The sequence below is a fragment of the Engystomops pustulosus genome, chromosome 3 (assembly GCF_040894005.1).
Source record: "Engystomops pustulosus chromosome 3, aEngPut4.maternal, whole genome shotgun sequence".
Lineage (NCBI taxonomy): Eukaryota > Metazoa > Chordata > Amphibia > Anura > Leptodactylidae > Engystomops > Engystomops pustulosus.
In genome coordinates this window covers 73,713,498-73,734,510 of record NC_092413.1, presented here as the reverse complement: position 1 = coordinate 73,734,510, position 21,013 = coordinate 73,713,498, and the positions used below count along the sequence as shown (strand labels likewise).

Sequence of the window (21,013 nt, the reverse complement as noted above, 5' to 3'; positions counted from 1 at the left end):
TTTAATTGTCAATTGGAAATATTAAAGTTTTTATTAGTCAGGTTTTTTTCTCTTAACCCCTCTCAAATTTTATTGTCCTAACAGAAGCAGGGCCTATATTGCACAAGTCCATTTCTGTGCATATAAGAGGTTGGAAAGTGTGAGCACTATACAGTAAAGGCAGTCCTTTACTTAAGGACACCCGACTTACAGACCACCCTTAGTTACAGATGTACCTCTCTTCCCACTGTGACCTTTGATGAAGCTCTCTAAATGCTTTACTATAGTCCCAGACTACAATGATCAGCTGTAAGGTGTCTGTAATGAAGCTTTATTGATAATCCTTGTTCCCATGACATCACAAAACATTTCAAGTGGAATTGTCACAGGGACAGAAAAAATTTTTGTCTGGAGTTACAATTAAAAAAATATACCTGTTCCAAATTACAAACATACAAATTCAACTTAAGAACTAACCTAAAGTACCTATCTTGTATGTAACCCAGGGACTGACTGTAATAGGATAACTCTACATGCAGCAACCCATTTAACCCCTTAACGACCTGACTTTTTTTCATTTCTATTTTTCACTTCAAAAATCTAAAACTTTTTTATTTTTACACGTAAAGAGCTGTGTGGCTTATTTTCTGCGTGACAAATTGCACTTTATAGTGACGGTATGTCATATTCCATGCCTAGTACTGGAAAGCGGGAAAAAAAATTCCAAATGTAGTGAAAATGGTGAGAAAACGCATTTGCGCCATTTTCTTGTGGGCTTGGATTTTACAGCTTTCACTGTGCGCCACAAATGACATGTCTACTCTATTCTTTGGGTTGGTACGATTACGGGGATACCAAATTTGTATTGGTTTTATAATGTTTTCATACATTTACAAAAATTAAAACCTCCTGTACAAAATTTTTTTTATTTCGCCATCTTTTGGCGTCAATAACTTTTTCATACTTCGGTTTACAGAGCTGTGGGTGTCATCTTTTGGGACTTTTGATGACATTTTCATTGCCATTATTATATTTTTTTAAACTTTCTTTTGTTTTTACTTTTACTATTTTTCAGATTACCTAGGGTACTTTGGCCCTAGGATGTCTGATTAATCCTATCATATACTCCCATACTACAGTATGGCAGTATATGGGGATTTTCCTCCTCATTCATTACAATGTGCTAATAGCACGTTGTAATGAAAGCGTCGTTGTAATGACAGACGCGAGGCTGCCATGAGGACGGATCGCTGCTCCCCGAAGGGGTCACAGGGAGCGATGATCCTCAGCAAGTTGAGGATCTTTTTGAAGCCGCCGACGATTGGTGCTAGCCTTCTCCATGCGGGACCTGAAGCGCGCTGTACTAGTACGGGCACGTGTGTAAGGGGTTAAAAATGTTAACCAACATTTTGTTGTGTCTTCTTATAGATTGCATGGGCTTTAAACAAAGGAGTGAAAACAGAGTACAAGCAGTTCTGGGATGTTGATCTTGGCGTCACATATATACCATGGGAGAAAGTAAAGTTGGATGATTTAGAAGACTTTGCAGAAGGTGGAATGATTGATCAGGAGACTGTGAATAATGGTAAAAAGACAAACTTTTGATTGTATAGAATATTCTTTACAAATATGTTAACGTATGCACTTATTAGTACTAATGATATGAGACCAATATAGAAGAGCTACATGGTTTCAATGAAACTTTCTCTTCTCTGTGAACTCTTTACCTAAAATACTCCACCAGCATTAATCTCACTTTTGCTTTTTTCATCATGGCTTTAGACCCAAGCATGTTAATAAATGTGTATGTAACGTGTGTCTGTAGCCATGAAGAAAATAGCTAAAGTGAGATTAATTCTAGTGGTGTATTTTGGTTAAGAGTCCACAGATGAAGAGAAGTAGCTTTGATTGAAACCATGTAGCTCTTCTATACTAGTTTCATATAGTTAGTACTAATAAGTTCATATGTTAACACAATGGCCTGCAAATGTGCCCTTCCCTACACAGCTTGAACTTGCCCATGTTTAGAGGTTGTCCAGGCTACAAACAAACTATATAACTGGCCATGGGAAGGCTGTAAAAGCAAACGTTATCCAAACCTCCTCCTTTGTGAAGATGAATCTTTGCTAACCTTGGCTGTTTGTGCATTGCAGAGTGGCAAACACAGAGGAACGCCGAGCCTGTTGCAGTAAAGGAGCCTGCACCTGCTCCTGTTCCAATTACCACTGTGCAGAGTCCAATTGTTCCAAAAACATCCATAATAACAACACAGCCAGAGGCGTATAACCCACCCGTTGCAATGCTTCAGGTAAGTCAAATATATTACAAAGCTACTACTGTATTAGCTACTTCTTCATTATCCCTGGCAGTAAAATAAGGGCAAACAGAAGATTGCAGAAAGTTTTTTTTATTCTATATTTTCTAATAGAACCTATGTCTTGGGTGTTTAGAAAGTAAGTCCTCATGCTTCTAGTTATTCAGCTCACTTTTCCCAGCAATTCTTCCACTTTATTTCTTCAATCTAATGAGTTTCTCCTTGTACCAGGGGTGTGTCAATGTCCGTGTTGGGGAGAAATTATTTTGGATAAAGATAAAAACTGACTATTCTATAAAAATTACAGATCAGTGAGAAAAGAAAATGTCTGAAAAGCTGATAAAGGGTCATAATTGTGGGATGTCTTGGGGGCTTGTAGACTACCTTTAAACACCTCTAAATACTGTTTGCCAGCTGCTAATAATTTATAGTTACCGCATTAGACAGAAAGTATTATTTTTATTTCAGATTCCTGTGACCCCAACAGTCCCAGCTGTAAGCTTAGTGCCACCTGCTTTTCCTGTGTCTATGTCTGTGCCACCACCAGGATATACTGCTCTTCCACCTCCTCCGTTTATGCGTGCAGGTTTTAACCCTTCTCAGCCACCTCCAGGTAAGAGAATGATGTGTATTCAAGGCTATGGTTTTGGGGCTTATTTCTTGGGTTCTATTTTGATGACCTTTTAATGTTCACTTGGAGTAAATATAGAAATATATACTAATAGAATATTTTTAACTTGTAGTAATTACACTTTGTTTACAAAGTGCATTGTGGCAAATGTAAAATGTGTTAATGAAAGTAAGATCTTTTTATTACAGGCTTTATACCTCCACCTGTTCCACCACCCGCTATTCCCCCACCTTCACTCGGTTCCACTATTCCTACTGGTGAGTAAGACTGCATTGTGCATTATGTCATCCAGAATGCATTGCTGGGAGTGTGACGGTCATTCCATGGAAATGATCCAACTGTGGTGTGGATTAAATTAGCTACTCTTTTTCCTTTTTTGTAAAAAGCAGCCACATCTTAAAAGGTTGAATGTGAAGGATGTGTTTCCTCTTAAAGATAACCAACATCTGTAGCTCTTACATGTCAGTGGATTTTCTACTAATATTTAGTTTGCTTCACTTGTAGTAAATGCAAAATATAATTTTATTGACTGCAGAGTTCATTTATAGTAACTTGTCATCACAAGCTTACGATGAAAATGTAATTTGGACCATCATGTCTAAATTTTTTCTATACAAGTCACTTAAAACAATTAGACTGCAAAAATCTCACTTACTTTTCCATGTACCTTATTAGGTATATTGTGATGCTTAGAGGCTGTATGCAGAAATACACATTACCTAACAATTTTCTCTTTCATTTTCAGCACTGGTTCCTCGATTGCCCATGTCTACAGACAGCATTAAAGAAGTATCATATAGCAGTTTGATGCTGCCTATACCATCTGTTGTAACCACTTCAGTATCCACACCATCTATGTTTAATCCCTCTTCAAGTTCTCACGCAGACCAAGAAGAAAAAAGAACAGCCCTTGTAGTAGACAACATCAATGAAAGAATTGCTGCAAGTTGTAAGTCTGCACCACTGTTTTTATTATGTTGTACTGCTTAGTCAGATACCTATTTCATGATAAAAAAAAGTCCCATGATTTATGTACACTAACTAAGCCCCTCTGAGAAGTGGTAGATTACTTTGCAACTGCTCATTAAATCCAATCATGTTGGCATGATGTTAGGACTTGCACAAATCACTGATCATTTATAACATAGCCTAAATCCATCTGTATGAATGAATTCAGTGAGCGAACTCTTTAGGCTGCCTCTTTCATCACTTAAAAATTGAAATTAGGCACTGAAGATGGACCTAAAAATTGCTTAACAAGTGACCATTTATTCTTCAATATACTAAAATCAAGTTTTGCTTTCTTTTTCAGCAACACAAAATACAGTGGTCAGCAGTGCTGGGATCTTAGGAGTGCAGCCGCAACCTGTTCCTCCTCTAGCCATGGGCGGAAGGATTGCAGCCATGCCTTTTTTGGATATTCGCCCAGGTTTACTTCACCAACCAGCTACAGCAAGATTCACTTTGATAACCCCAGCAATGCCTCCACCACCACCACCAAGGAGCTTGATTCCTCCGACTCTCATGGATCCTACTTTACATTCTCTTCCTTTTGCACAAGGAGAGATTTTTCCCCATCCTGCAATTACATCTAGACTTAATAATGAGAATGCTCGTCAAGAAGAATGTGTTGGACTGCAAAGCAGTAATATTCAACAGGAAGGAGATCAGGACTACCGTTTCCCTCCCATAGAGAGTCGTGAAACTGTAAGTCAATCTTCCGGTGTTGAACAGAAACAAGAGGGCATGCCTTTAGTTGCTAGCCAGGAAAATGAAGGTGCAAGCTCTGGAAAGGACATTAATATTAATGCTAGGCATGTAGAAGATGACCATGAACCACAGGACATGGCTGTAGTTGACCCATGTGAAGGTCAGGAAAAACTTGTTACAGGATCTCTTTTGGGACAGTTATCTCCTGAAGGGGCACATAAAGGTGAAAGGGAAGCTGAAATGCATCCTCATGAAAGCTTCAGAGGTCCCGACCTTCATTCTTTTGAAATAAAGGTAAAAAATGCTTCTGATGCTCATGATGTCCCATCAAGACCACAATTAGAACCCAGACACTTTGGCAGCCCTCAAGCAGATACATTACTGCCGTTTGGGAGACATCAGCATGAGATTAGAGAAAACTTTGGTAGACTACCACTAGAGGGTAGAGATCATTTTGGGAGACAACCTCCAGAGGGGAGGGATCACCATGGCAGACCACCTGTGGATGGTAGAGATCACTATGGGCGCCCAGTTTTAGAGGGTAGGAACTCCTTTGGACGTTTACCAATGGATGGTAGAGAAATGTTTGGAAGGCCACCATTAGATATAAGAGATCATTTTGGAAGACCAGATAGACGGGAGCAGTTTCCTCATGAAAAACCATGGGGCCATAGAGGAGATTTTGATGAGAGACCACACCCCCCCTTTTCTGGCTTTGGTGGCCCAAAGGGCTTCCCAGATGACAGGCCTCGCCATGGAAACTATCGGCATGAGCACAGGAATGCACCTGGATGGAACAGAGGATTTGAGGCTGAGGCACCTAGGGATTATGATGACCGCCGTCGCTCTTGGGAAAGACATAGGGATAGGGATGATCGAGATTTTGGTTTCCGTAGAGAAATGAACGGCAACCGATTTGGAAGAGAGAGACAATCGGGTAACTGGATGCCACCTCAGCCACAACATCTTGAATATTTCCCCGAGACCACCAAGGGAAAAGCTGATGAGGTGCCTCAGGTTAATGGAGAGATGCCAGAGACTGGTAATCAACCAAAAACTGATAAAAGTACAAATGATCCTGAACTGTGCAAAAAGGAAACCCCTGACAAAATGAATGAAGAGAAAGATGCCAAGGAGGAGAAAGATGTAAAGAGTCAACCAGTGGTTGAAAGCACAGAAACTGAGGGGACATAATCATCACTCAGTAGGTAAAGAAACCTTTTGTAAAGTTGTCATCTCTTAGTGATAGATAAATGGCTGACTGGACCTTATTAGTTTGCCAACTGTCAGCCAGACATAAGTTAATCTAATGTAACTGTTCACGTTTCACTTACTGTGCGCCTTGTATAGACTGCTCTTAATCTGAACATGATAGGTAGAGATTTTTTTTTATTTTTAAATTAGGAATCACAAACTTTGCCCTACGTGCTTTTATCATCAATTGAAGTATTTGTGAAATGTCCAGCAAAAAGACTTCCTATGGAAGAATATCAAATTTTTACAGCTTTTGGTGGGTTGAATGTTGGGACTGGCTGCATTTCAGGCTGCTGCTGATTTTTAGATAAAGCTGTGATTCTTTTTATGTTCCTGCAAATTGGTTTCCAAATTAGTCTTTGGCAGAACGCAGTACTAAGTACAAAGCGGGGGGCAAGACATGATAAGTTTTGGAAAGTCAACGCCACAATCCATGTAATAACCCAAAATTAAGTGTCTGTGATTTGTTTCCTGTACTGCAGTGAGTTTAAAAACAAAAAAACCTGAAAAGTATGTTTAATGTTGGGTGCATTTTGTTTTTAGATCCTAATAAAACATTTGTTTGATAACAGTGTTCCAGGTATTGTATTTTTTTAACTTGCAATATGATAAAGCTTGTATTTGTATTACATTCACATGTTGGCTTAATCATTCCCATGTTGCTAAATTGGCTTGAAAATGGATTCATTGCTTAAATTTCATCATTTAATTTCATAACGGCTACTAAAAATATGCTAAATGACTTGGTTTCTTTCACGATAAACTTTAAACTTTTTTAAAATTTACGTGGCATTTTATTTTTGGATACACAATGATACTGTGGAAATGAATTGCTGGCTGATCTTTGGGGTTTGACTGCTGGGAACCCATGTAAATGGAGTGGTGGTCATGCATGGGCTCTATGTACGGCACCATTCCCATTAACACGTAGCCCTACAAGCCCAAATTCTTGAGTCCTAGCGGTCTCATTCACAAGATAAGGTATCATTGTCAATTGTGGAGGAACCCCTGTTAGGCAGAGGTACTTAAGACTTAAAAGGAATTGGGCTGGAAATAATTAAATGAAAAAAATAAGGGACAGGAAAAGACAGCCTAGGAAGTGAATGTTTCTATTGGGCTTATAGTGGTAATCTTAGTAACAATTGTTACTGTTACTCACATCAATTTATAGCGATTCCTCACTTACAATTATCAGAAGTCTTTAGTCGAAAAACTGACCTCAGAGCAATCAATCAAATCACGGATGTTATTTTTTAAACTGCTATTGGAAACAGTTGTCCTGTGATTGGTTGCAATGAGCAACAAAGCCATTCCGTTGGTACGCCATTGTTGCATGGCATCTACACCATTTAAATAAAGTAATTAATCACCTGAGGTACCTGAGGTTAAATTTACACCTATTATCAGAAATTAGCCAAATAAACCACTAGTAGTATGCTGAGCAGCTTCTAGATGGTGTTTCTTTTATGGCCTGGTGCAGTGTCATCATACAGAAATTCTACTTTGAAGTGAGATGTAAATTGGCTGTAAGTCAAGGAGGCGTGGTTTTAACACTGACGTCAAGCTTTCCTGGCCTCAGAATGCCCCATTCACTGTAATTGATGGTCCTGCATCCAGGGACAACATTGATCAGATCTCCTGAAGTCGGGCACATGTCAGTCATGTAAGAGGAGGTGTTCAGAGGCAGGGAGAGCTGGACTTTGGTGTTAAGCTCTCCCCCCCCTGACTTTATACATCCAATTTACATTTCACTTCAAAGTTGGTTTTCTGGATCACGCCACCATGCTGGGCCATGAAAGAAACAATATCTGGAAGGTGTTCAGCTGCTTGACAACATACTGGTGTTAGTTTATTAGGTCAATATCTGTTGACGGGTTCCCTGTGCAAAAAAAAGCCTTTCATATAGAATTTATTTGTCCAACAGACCCCGTTAAAGTCAATGGGGTACTATGAATTCTGTTGCTGTCTTAGTATTTTAAACATCCAGCGAAAAGAATGAAAATAATGGTGAATTCACTTTTGCAGAAGGATTAACTTTTACAATTTTTGTTTTGTTTCGAATTAAAACCTTTGTGATACTTAATGCTTAACGCCTCCTGTAAATTATAGCAGAACAGAACAGAATAGTTATTGAAAAGCCTATATTTTACAGCAGCAATACATTTCCTTCTAGTTCAGGAGCTTCTATATGGTGGCCTTGTTGCCAGATAATTCCTTATTTATACTAATATAGTATAGGGAACACTGATGTAACTAGATATGTAGCAATTGTAAATCAGAAATATTTTGGTTCAGTTTAAAAATACAGATCTTCTGTGAAATGGAATCCTAAAGCTAATGGAATATGAGCTGCAGTAACTTTATTTATCCTTTAGAGTGAATATTCACTAACTTATAGACGACCATGGACATTGGATATAGAGAAATTCTTTAGGATGTGGTCACGCTTAGGGTTGCATTGATACCAGAATTTTGAATATGATATCTTGAGAAGTATCACGATACTGATACTTTTTTCTTTTCCTGAAAATATTGTAATACATGTAAAACAATATAACAATACCAGGCCGGGATGTTATGAACAACAGTGTTCCTGTTATATCTATCTTGTATCAAAGATGAATGTCCATAGTTGTCTGGGCTCAATACAACATTTACCTGTCTCCATTAATGTCATTACCTCCAAAAAGGACCAAACTGGTATAAAATAACCACCTGTTTACACCGTGATGAAATGCAATAGGCCGTGAGTAAATTTGTACCACAGGGTATGTCCGATATAACATGAAGAATGTCCAATGTAAAATATGTCCTTATATAGTGTGGTTCAGTTAGTGCAGTACTTTATAAATATTTATGGGGCTGTACTCACGAATCGTTCCCACATGTGCACATGCCTTCAGTTTGTTTGTTTTTAGTTGACTGCCCACTCAATGATCGCTTCAGCCATCTCCTCCACCGGATTTAGAGAGAGTATCAGCTGATGCCCACGTTCTGGCATCAGTTTATTATATGTATCGTAAAGGTTGTCCTGATAATGTTAGTTTAGGGCTCATGCAGAAGGGTGTTATTGATGTCCATGTATTATCCGTTTTTACTTTTTGTGGATGGCAAACGGACCCATTTATTCCTATGGGTTTGTTCACATGTCTGTTTTTACAATGATGTGCAGACGATGAGAAAAACAATGCAGCATGCATTTTTTTTCCCTCACATGCAGACCACAGACTTCCACAGAAGTCAATATATCTGCAGAAAAAAGCCACAGCACCTGGCTAACATCCATATGCAGTTTTTTTTTCTCAATTGTTGCTAGGCAACCAACTGGACAGGGCAAAAAGTAGATTAGAAATCCATCTTTTTTTTGCAGATACAGATAAACAATATGGATTGTTACAATGCAGATTAAACACAGACATCACATTTCTGCATTTTGTGCAAAAGCATAGCGGACATGCCTGTCTAAATAAGCCCTTACTTTGTGTCTTAATTCAATTTATCTGTATTAATTATATGCTTTAAAAAAGGATAATAGAGTGATCTATAGAGAGGTTTCTGCGGAGATCCATCTCTATATACTATTAAGCATTAAGCTTGTGTAACAGTGTAACTCTATATATAGAGGCTTTTGTGAAGCTCTTAGTTACAGTGTCCTTGAAGGATATTCTCTGTCTCTATGGCATGGTAGAGAGTAGAGGTTGTTAAAGTGTAGCCATAAAACCATGTTGGATTGAAGAACATTAAATCATTTTGAAACCTTGTGTCATGGGAAGCCAATAGAAACACCATATATGGACAGTTCATGATATTTCCCTGATGATGTAGTTCCTGTTCTGCCGATGGCCCAGCAGAAGTCATTCAGTACCAAAAATGATAGAAACCTGATATTGAACAGTTCTGAGTATTAAAGTATCGGACAAGTAACAAGGTGTCCATACATTGTACAACCCCATTCACACATGGCTGCAAATGCAACCCCAGCATCCGTGGACAGGCCTCAACCCGATTGCCTGGTGTCTTGTCCATACCATAACACCACTACCGCCAGATGACAGCAGTGATTGATGCATAGCACTCTTCTTGACATCTCCAGCATGGTTGGTGGCCATTCTGCTCAGTGTGAATCGACTTCCTTTGTTGAACAGCACTGAGGCTCACTAGTCTTTCATCCAGCATAGATGCTCCCATGCAAATTGATGATGCCTATGGCTGCTTGTATTACAGGTAGCCTTGCAGGTAGCATTCAGACCACACTTATATAAACAATTTCAAATGGTCTGATATGACACTTAGGTGGCTCCTACTTCCCTTAAATGTGCATGGAGTTGTGTAGCATTCTTTGTCTGGTTCTCTAGGGCATTGTTCACAATAAAGTTTTCATTTGCATGGGGTATGGCCAAAGGACAGCCTCTTCTATGCTTTTTTGTTACTCTTTTAGTTTCTCTGTTGCCACCTGCTGATGATATTCTGTGACACGCAAACTCACACTAGCGAGGCACTGTGGATCAATTGTCAGGTGTCATTTTGATTTCCTGATGTCGAAATGTGAACAGCATGATGAGGAAGACTGTTTGAAGACAATTTTAATTGAACCATTAAATCTATTGGAGAATACGTGAATCAAACATCTGATGTGCATCTTGCTGCTAAGGTTCTTATCTGAGAACAGCAAGCTGTGCAATAAAAGAGAACGTAAAATAGTTGGACATGTGCATCCGCTTAAGAAAGGTCACATTAGGTTCACCTTTAAAGGTTACATTGCTTTTTAGGTTAATCCTGAAATTTCACTGACATTGTCATAGATGATGTGGAAAATCCCCTGTACTATGGTCTTATATGAAAGGGTCAATCAGACAACCATGGGTTAAAGTACCCTAGGGAAATGGTAAAATTAAAAAAAAAAAAATATCTAAAAAGTAAAATCATAAAAATGTTAGGTATCACTACATCCCAAAATTTCTGGTCTATCAAAAGTTTGTTTAGTCCTCAAAATGGTAGCACTGAAAACGTCTCGCAAAAAAAATCCATCTTAGGGTGTATTCACATGAACGTATGAGGGACGTATATCCGTGTACGTATATGTATATCCTATAGCTGCTATGGCGCTCGGTACGGTGAGCACAATGAGTTCTACCATGCCATGAACACAAAAAAGATAGAGAATGTTCTGTCTTTGGTCATCAGAATGGCCGTGCGGCATTATTTTCCACGGAGAGGGGAGGGGTGAGCAGCGCCCCTCCTCTCTAGCACGCCTGACGTAGCCTTACATAGTTGTAAAACACAATAACACAATAAACCTTTATAAATTGATTGTACCGAACCAAAGAATAAAGTAGAGGTGTTATCTGGAGCACACTGTGAAAGTCGTAATAACCGAGCCCACAAGAAAATACTGCAAATGTGTTTTCTCGCTTTCCAGTACAAGGCAAGGAATAATAAATACCATAACTAAGAAGTACAATTTGTTATGCAGAAATAAGCCCTCATACAGCTCTGTACACGGAAAACGGTGGGGAGCAAAAAATGAAAGGGGAGCTGCGTCCTTAAGGGGTTATAAGATGCCCGCAGCGCTGATTGTAGAACTGTGATATTATTTTTATTATCTATAGAAGAACTTATTCGTGTTTATTTAGGGTCCAGATTTAACTTATAAAAAATGTCTAGCCAGATAGAGGGATTCCACCAAGTTTCATTGTTATCCCCATTCAACTGCTGCCATCCAGACAGGTCAAGTATGCAAACTGTCTGTCCATTCAACACTGTAGGAGTACAGAAAATTGCACAGGAAAGATCTCTGCCTTCTCCAAAACTCCCATTCACAGTTTATGAGAGAGCCGACGATAGTCACGAGCTATGCTTCTCCCTACTATTGAATGGAGTGAGAGGACACATGCTAAATCAAATAGAACAGGGCCACCGTTCTTGTGATAGGTGGGGATCTCGGCAATCCATTTGGACTGGGAATAACAATCAAACTGGGTACAACCTGATAGGAGGTTCTTGAAGAGGATGTCTCAATGACCAGCTACTAGCACAGTTTCATCCCATAGTGGGTAACATTGATTTTCACAGCGTTTTAGTGTTATACACTAATTCCACCAGTCAAGCCTATATAGGCAATATTGAAACCTATGTCTGTTACCTTGGCCTCTCCCAGCATGTTATAGAAATCTGTTGATGTCACGACATTCTGGAAGAACATACTGCAGAAAGTATATACACGCAGTCCCCAGGTTACGTACAAGATAGGGTCCGGAGGTTTGTTCTTAAGTTGAATTTGTATGTAAGTCGAAACTGTATATTTTATTATTGTAGATCCAGACGAAAAAAATTTTGGCCCCAGTGACAATTGGAGTTTAAACATTTTTTGCTGTAATGGGTCCAAGGATTATCAATAAATCTTCATTACAGACACCTAATGGCTGATTATTGCAATCTGGGACTATAGAAAAGCATCTGGAGAGCTTCACCAGAGGTCAGAGGGGTCTGTCTGTAACTATGGGTTGTCTCTAAGTCGAGTGTCCTTAAGTAGGGGACCACCTGTATGTCATTAGAAAGAATTTCCATTTATGGTATTTGCAATTGGCAAAAGGTTGGCATAAACTTGTAAATTGTGTCATCCTTAACCGTTAAGATCTTGACAGTTATGAAGTAAGTTAAACCTCTCACGCCATGAGCTTATGATAGTAGGCATAGTATTAGTAGACTTCAGAATTCCCAGGGACCACATGAGGTGAATTTCTAGGTCTTGACTAACATGCTATTAAATTTCAATACACATCAGTAGTTTAACATGTTTCAGGCTACCTAACTTAGGTCTAACAACAGACAAATACATCACATTCTTATTTAAAGGAAATAACCCTATTCTTCCCTCTATTAAAGGGGTATTCTCGTCTGGGCATTCACATTCGGTTTCACTAATCTGCCATATATATATATAAATCTCTTCAATTAGGAACATTTTTTAAATAACATCTATGTGAAGATAATTTCTCATAAATGTAGTTGTATGGTCCCTTAGAAACAAGACTTACTCCTCGGATACGACCACCTCTGCTGGAGTGATTTCTGTCTGAGAGTTACTGTAGTAATGATCGCTTAATCCAAGTGGTCAGGCAGGACTCAATAGCGCATGTCTGGCCACTGCTGCCAGAGTGTGAGGTGGTCGTATCCGAGGAAGCTATCTCATTTCTAAGAGACGACATGGCGACATTTATGAGAAATTATCTTCACACAGGAACATTTTTTTTTTAATAACATCCAGCTGAAGAAATGTTTACATGTGGCAAATGAATGAAATTAAATGTAAATGCCCAGATGGGAATACCGCTTTAACTATTCACACTGTTGGGGAGCTCCCAGCATTATGAATATGGGCATATCTTTACAAAAATTATTTGTGTAGAAAAGATACTTTTGTGTGTAAAACAGGTGCAACAGGGTTGTCATTGGTCAATAAAGGGCATCATAGGTAATAGATTTCCTTTTTTAAACTAAAAAACATGTATAACTCATGTAAATAGATAGTTATAGATATGGATTTATATACACTGTGTGATACACATGTATCACATACTGCCGCTCGTGCGCCAGCGGTTGCTTGCCCCGCCGCTGCATAGTCGTAGTGTGAGACAACAAAAGGCTTCAGCCTCTTGATGTATCGGGGCAGGATGCTGCACCGCGTTTATTCCAGAAAGGGCCTGGCGTAGGAATAACCACAGCCAGCGACTTAAAAGTCGCTGGCGGCAGCAAGTGCATCGGGTGGGGACAGGAAGGCTCCATGCCCCCCTCTTCCCCCTCACGCCACTTCACACCCCACTGGTGTGAAGTTTGCAGAGAGGGCTAAATAGTCGCAAGTGCTGATAAATATGCCCCTGTATATGTATATAGTCTGAACAAAATATTTGTCCAGCTACGTATATGCAATGACTTATAACTACTTGGCTGTGCGTTATCCAATACCTTTTAATGGCGAAAACTTTTTATATATATTTTTTTTTAATTTATTTTTCCTTTGAGCTAAAAGACTATAGTCAGAAGCAGGAAAATTAGCTTGACTTTTTTGTTTTAAGTTGTCACATACTGTCATTACTCAGAGAGGTGGGTCCCCATTGATCTCATATTGGTCTTCCCATAAAAATCAATGGGAAAGTGAAAAATATGGATCCCACATGGCTATCATCCATGTAATGGATCAGTTTATAAGATGCACAATCATGTGACCTATTAAAAGGTTTGGACATGCTAGTGACAAATTTTTTTTTCTTTTGCTGTGGATACACACTACAAAAACTAATCACGGCTCTATTATCTATTTGCAGATAATATCTGTGTGCCCGTAGTCTAACAAAACCTAAAAGTCCAATTCTGCTCAGCAGAATAGAGATACGGGCTTCTGCTGAGTGAAAGTTTCTAGCGCTTCCAAACACCACTGGACTCCTATAGGCAAAGTATAGAGAGTTATGTGATTTTATCGTAGGTACACTTTAACTTTAAGAAACAAACAAAAAAAAAATGTTTAAATCCAGAGAATCACAATGATTAATTAAATAAATATACAGGTCGTCCCCTACTTAAGGACACTCTACTTACAGACAACCCCTAGTTACAGACGGACCCCTCTGCCCCCTCTGGTGAAGCTCTCTGGATGTTACTATAGTCCCAGACTGCAACTAATCAGCTGTAAAGTGTCTGTTATGAAGTTTTATTGATAATCCTTGATCCCATTACAGAAAAAAAAATGTTGAAACTCCAATTGTCACTGGGGCCAAATTTTTTTTTCTTCTGGAGTTGCAATGATAAAATATACAGTTTCAACTTACAGTACATACAAATACAACTTTGTATGCCTGTATATATATCATGCTATATAATAGCACCTTTTTGAACTTCTTACCTGTAAGACACCACTCTACAACCTCACCATGGCCAAGACGGACAAAATTGTTGTCCAAAGCTATAATGGGCTACAGGACAGTAGGCAAGAAGCTTGGTGAGAAGAGTACTGTTGGTGCAATTATTAGAAAATGACTAAAAAAAAAACAAGACGACTGTAAATCTTCCTCGGTCTGGCGCTTTAATGCGAGGTCTCGCCTCATGGGGTAATGATGATTCTGAGAGAGGTCAGGAATTAGCCCACAACTACACAAGAGGACCTGGTCAATCATGTGAAGTTGCGCTGTGACCACAGTTTCAAAGATTACCATTAGACCCTAGACACTACACCCTCATGAATTAAAATCCTGCAGACTAAGCAAGGTCCCTCTTCTCATGCAACCACATGTCCAGGACGGTTTGCAGTTTACCAATGATATGTTTTGGTATTATCTCCACTCACCATATTTGGAGGAAGATGGATGAATACATCTCAAGAATAACCTTCCAACTGTGAAGTATATGGCTGGAAGCATCATACTTTGGATGTGCTTTTCTACAGAGGAGACAAGATGACTGCACCATATTGAAAGGAGTATGGTGGGGGCCATGTATTGCAAATTTGGTTGGTTGTTAGCCAACAACCTTTATCTATCAGTAAGACCAATAAAAATGGGTCATGGTTCTTCTGCAATGATAATGACCCAAAACATACAGCCGGGCAACTAAGAAGTGGCTATGTAAGAAGATGTCAAGGTCCTGGAGTGGCCTAGCAAGTCACCAGACCTGAACCCAATTGACAATCTTTGGAGGGAGCTTAAACTTAAAATTGTCCAACAACAGCCCCGAAAACAGAAATCTGGAGAAGATCTGAATGGGAGAGTGGGTCAAAACCCCTACTTCAGAGTGTGCAAACTTGGTCAAGTACAGAAAATGTCTAAACTCTGTAATTGCAAAGGTTTCTGTACCAAATAATTTTTTTATATATTCTGTCTTTCACAGCTGAAGTACTTACAAAAAAAATTACAGACCTCTCCATTCTTTGTAGGGGAGCAAACTTGCAATCATTGAAATCACATGAATAAGAGGTATCGGTGGTAGGGGAGATATGGCAAACTGTCCTCTGGATGTGAATAGACAAAACAAAAGGGAATAGCAAAGTGGAAGGGTCAATTGTGGGGTTAAAGTAGCCACAGATGCTGACCTCAAATTCCACACAAAAAGAAGAGTCTGTGCCGTCCAGATTTGCAAGTTAACCTCCCTGATGAACTTGCATGGAAAAACATGTAGAAGGTAGAATGTGTAAGAGGGATAGATAGTTTAAGAAAGGGTAAGGTTCCAGCAGTATTGGGGACGCCCTTTTAATAATCAGTACTCCAGCAAAATACTATTGAGGATCAGAGAATAGGGAAGGACAGTTGGGAAGAGAATGAATTATTAAAATCCATAATCAGAATGAAACTTTCCCTAGACCACAGATTATGCAAAGAGGAAACCTGGGGTCCCAGATACCCATATAATCAGAATCCAGCTATTAAAGGGAAATTCTAATCCTTTAAAAGAAATGGTCAAGTGGCTGTTTAATTTAATTTTTTTTTTTTTTTTAAGAATAACAGAAATAAAAGTAACATTTTAGAAATGTATAACTATGCAGTTTGTATCAATATATATCAGATGCTAGTATATATTTTCAAAATAAATTAAAGACTCTGTCAGAAAGAAATGTTGGATTGCTGCAAAACTCAGCTTGTATGTCAATTATTACAGATGAAGTCTTAATTAGATACTGGGTCTTGTCACCGTAGTGCTAAAAAAGTATTTGCCCCTGCTGCACAGAAAAGCTATTAGGGGACTGCCTTTAGGTAGTGCATGTCTGTTGTGAAGAAGGTAGTCACATGCATCATTAGACAAATAGGGGCTCATTTACTTACCCGGTCCATTGGCGATCCTGCGGGGCGTTGTCCGACGTTAATTCGGAGCTTGCTGAGATTCACTAAGGTCCGTGCGCCCGATATCCACTAGGTGTCGCTGCTGCGCCAAGGTCCGCCGGAGTACACCATCCTCTTCCTGGTGCATGTGAGCGCGTGTAAAGCGACACATTTTTATTTTTTTTAAATACCGCGGTTGTTCTGAATCCGATGCGATACAATCCGATCGCGTGCGCCACAAACCTGGGGTAAAGCGCCATAAACCGCTCATTTTCGGGAAACCCGACGAAAATGAGCGATTTGGGCCCTTAGTAAATGAGCCCCATAGAGTAGTAAGAAAGGTCCTTTCTACAAGTTGTCCGCCACTTAGTCATTCCTTTCTATGGCTGGACAATTGCAATGCATTAGCAGAATGAAATTTGGAGTCACATTCTCTGATATGTCCTGCCACTGCTCCTTACAATGATGTTGTGAATGAGAGTCTCTACCTCTGTTGTGGAGGAATACATTGCTCCAGATGCAGATGTGATGATCTCAAGAGCTGTTGACAGTCTATCATCTTTAGAATTAGTATCGCAGAACATCCTCTGCCACTCATTGGCAGGGATTCCAAATGGCATTATTTATCATGATAATGAACAAATTTATTGCCGATTGAGCAATTAATGGACCATTTGGGACACCATCGGTGTGCTAATATGAAACCTGTATGCCTCCATTCCTGACTGTATTTAGCCTAAAGGATGCCAAAAAAGAGCTAGGGTAAAAAGAGTACCTTTTCAATTGTAGATTGTATCCTGAGTCCCTGCTTTTGAGAAAACAAGCCATGGTGTGGTTAGAATCAGAGACAGACAGTTAAGTCCGTACATTTTTGACCACAAACAAGTTTTGATTCTTTTACCTGTTTACTGAAGCATATTCAAGTTATAGCTATATAATCGATGTGGACATAAATTCCAGATTTTCAACTTTCACTTATCCACATTAAAATTGGATAAATAAGTTTCAGCTCCATGTGCCAACCTGTTTTTAAAGAGACTTTCTTCGTTAAGCAGTAAAAAAGCCTTCATTTGATTTTAGTTATGGTTCTTGGATTTGAAAGACTTTGATGTAAAAAACATGCAGTCAAAGGAGCTCTCCATGCAAGTGAAACAACCCACCCTTAAGCTGCGAAAACAGAGAATTTCTCGATCTGAGAAATTGCTACAATATTAGGAGTTGCAAGTTCTACAGTTTGGTACATCCGGAGAAAAAGAGAAGCACTAGTGAACTTATCAAGCCCACAGAAGGCAACAGTGGTGGATGTTCACAGAATAATTTCCATGTTGAAGGAAAAACCCTTCACAACAGCCAACCAAGTGAGCAACAGGCCTATCAATATCCAAATCTACCATAAGGAGGATACTGCATGAAAGAGGATTCAATTTCTGGGGCAAGCCACTCAAGAACCTCAAGAATAAAAAGGTTAGATTAGACTAAAAACATGTAAAAACTAAGATCAACCTCTACCAGAATGATGGAAAGAAAACAGTATGGATCATAATTCAAAGTATACCAAATCATCTGTGAAGGTAGTGTGAAGGCTTGGACATGCATGGGCTGCCAGTGGCACTGGGTCACTAGTGTTTATTGATGTTGTGACACAGGTCAGAAGCAGCCTGATGAATCCGGAGATATTCAGAGACATATTGTGATCAAATCCAACCAAATGCAGCCAGACTGATTGGTCAGTGTTTCATAATAGAGATAGTAAATTACCCAAAACATATACCGTATTTTTCGGACTATAAGGCGCACAAAAAATCCTTTTGATTTTCTCAGAAATCAAAGGTGCGTCTTGTAGTCCAGTGTGCTTTACATATGAACCGTACTGACACACAACAGCTGCCTTGAACTGTGCACAGGTCTTCCACCTGCTGGTCATAATCAGGTGCGCCTTATAGTCCTTATATATGAACCTAGACATTTTAGCAGGCATTTATTGATGGTGCGCCTTATAGTCCGAAAAATACTGTAGTCAAATCAAAAAAGTGGAATATTATTGAATGACCAAGTCACATGATTTAAACACAATTGAGCATGAATTTCACCTGCTGAAGACTAAACTTCAGACAGAAAGGCCCACAAACAAACAGCAAATGAAATCAGCTGCAGTAAGGACCTGGCAGAGCATTAAAAAGGACGAACCACAGTGTCTGGTGATGTCCATGAGCTAAAGACTAAAGGTAGCAGCCATTTTATCTACAATATTTAATTTGTCAATTACTTTTGAGCCCCTGAAATGAATAGATTCTGTTTAAAATACACTTTAGTTCCTCACATTTTATGTAATCATTTTGTACAACCCACTGAATTAAAGCTGGAAGTCTGAACTTCAACTGCATCTGAATGGTATTGTTCAAAATTAATTATGGTAAAGTTCAGATGCAAAACTAGAAAAATGTCTGTCTTTCAAAATATTTATGGACATAACTATATATGAAATTAAAACATTTTAGACAGTGATAATATAATTGTCAATTTAGGTTTGTCTTCAAGGAACATGGTTTCTAGGAACATGTCTTTTGGAGTGTTACATACTAGAGCAGAATATCTCTATGGATTAATCCATTCTAAGATTTCATATCATAGCCCTCATCCCCTTTTGATGTTAAGATTAAAAAAGTTTGTAAAGTTGGGTCACCTTCAAAGTTTATGAAAGTGGGACTGAAAAACTGGCCATGCAGAATGCTCCCCTTGTCTCTGCACCACCGAAAACATTGTGAGGTTATACTTCCATCTTCAAAGTTTATTAAGGAAGGGGCTGAAAAATTGCCAAAGGAGGGTTCACCAAGATTGTGTGTAAGACAATTCGGCCTAAATAAGGACTATCACTTATACTGTAACAATTTTTTTTTAATCCCGTTTGACCCTATGATGCTCTGCATGCTGCAAGCTCACGAATGTGTGAAGCCATGTGCAAAAAATGTTTTTTTTATAGCAGAGTACGGCCAAAGAAAAAGTAAAGTCCTGTGCTTGAAGTTGCCGGCAGTCAAAACAGAGACCTTTATAGATTTTGTAAAATATACAATAAAAAGGGCTATCAGCAAAGAAGCCAGGAAGAAGGCTTTTTTAATCTTTTTTACTCCAGGGTAGGAAATGTAGAAGTCTGTCAATTTTTATTTTCTTTTTACCGAAAGTAAAAAAAATAAATTAATTAAAAAAATATATCTATATATACTCGAGTATATATACTTATATACTCGAGTATAAGCCTAGTTTTTCAGCACAAAAAATGTGCTGAAAAACCCAAACTTGGCTTATACTCGAGTCAAAAAAATAAATATATCTAAACTCACCTTTCTGGCGACCCCTGTATATCTTCTGTGCGATCTGTCCGGACTTCTAAAATCAACTTTTAAAATATGCTAATGAACTGGAAGGGCTCTGTGGTTTTACCAGAGCCCCTCAGTTCTGCAGATTTACAGGCTATTACAATGAGCAGGAAATGCTGTACCCAACCCCCAGCTCTCTCCCTCCTCTCTCTGCCTGTGTAATATAGCGTAATGAGAAAGTGCAGCAAGACCTGCTCTGTTCATTATAACAGTCGGTGAAGCTACAGCATTGAGGGGCTCTATAGAAAAATTATAAAAGTTGATTTTAAAAGGAAAGCGGCCATGGATAACAAATATAAGATTACCACAGTCACAATGCCTGTGTGATATATGCTTGCTGACAGATAATTGGAGCCATATCCTGATGGCTGCTAGCTGAAATGTTTTTCTTAAACCTTACGATTGCCTCATGTATATGTGTTGTATCCAAATTGACAGACCATTTAGGGGTTAGCACTAACTGTATCTCATGAAAGTGAAGGTCTAATTAATCTGTGGATAGAGCTGAAAGATGTTACTTTTCAATAAAGATATGTAACCCTGACTTGTCTGTGCTATGTATAAATTGCTTATCTTGCTTTTTATTTTTACTGTGTTACAAGGTGTCTTATAGTTGGGATACCTTTTATAATACTGTACATTTCTGTAACTGTCAGCAAATCTTTAAGTTTTGGTATGAGCCTAATAGACTTCTGGCTGAGGCCTTGATCTGGCCTCTGGTTACCATGGCAAGCCCCAGCACCTTGCCATCACATTGCAGGGGGTTTAGGAGGGGGACAGATTGAAGCCTCTTCTACCCTTTTTAACTGCAGGATGAGTATGCTTGTCCTAATGCAAGAAGTACTCACTGATTAGGACGTGTCTTAGGATGCTTTGCATCCTTTACCTGTTAAACAGATATGGCTAAGTGAATAAAAAAGGAAGAAAAAAGATAAAAAAGTTGTAA

General features: G+C 38.9%; 1 protein-coding gene across 3 annotated transcripts in view; it reads left to right on the top strand.

The window, feature by feature from the left end:
• The window catches only part of SCAF8 (SR-related CTD associated factor 8), a 142,339-nt gene that overhangs the window by 53,614 nt on the left and 67,712 nt on the right, over positions 1–21,013 (top strand). For 2 of the 3 annotated variants that reach the window (XR_011854101.1, XR_011854102.1), the window contains 6 exons: positions 1,408–1,564; positions 2,133–2,287; positions 2,762–2,906; positions 3,113–3,181; positions 3,670–3,873; positions 4,237–5,842. Coding sequence is in view for 1 of the 3 variants with exons in the window: in XM_072141085.1 (XP_071997186.1) it covers positions 1,408–1,564; positions 2,133–2,287; positions 2,762–2,906; positions 3,113–3,181; positions 3,670–3,873; positions 4,237–5,828 (2,322 nt within the window). In the remaining 2 variants the exon portion in view is untranslated. Of the gene's footprint in view, positions 1–1,407; positions 1,565–2,132; positions 2,288–2,761; positions 2,907–3,112; positions 3,182–3,669; positions 3,874–4,236; positions 6,458–21,013 lie in introns of those variants that run through there. The other variant, XM_072141085.1, reaches the window with a different exon arrangement.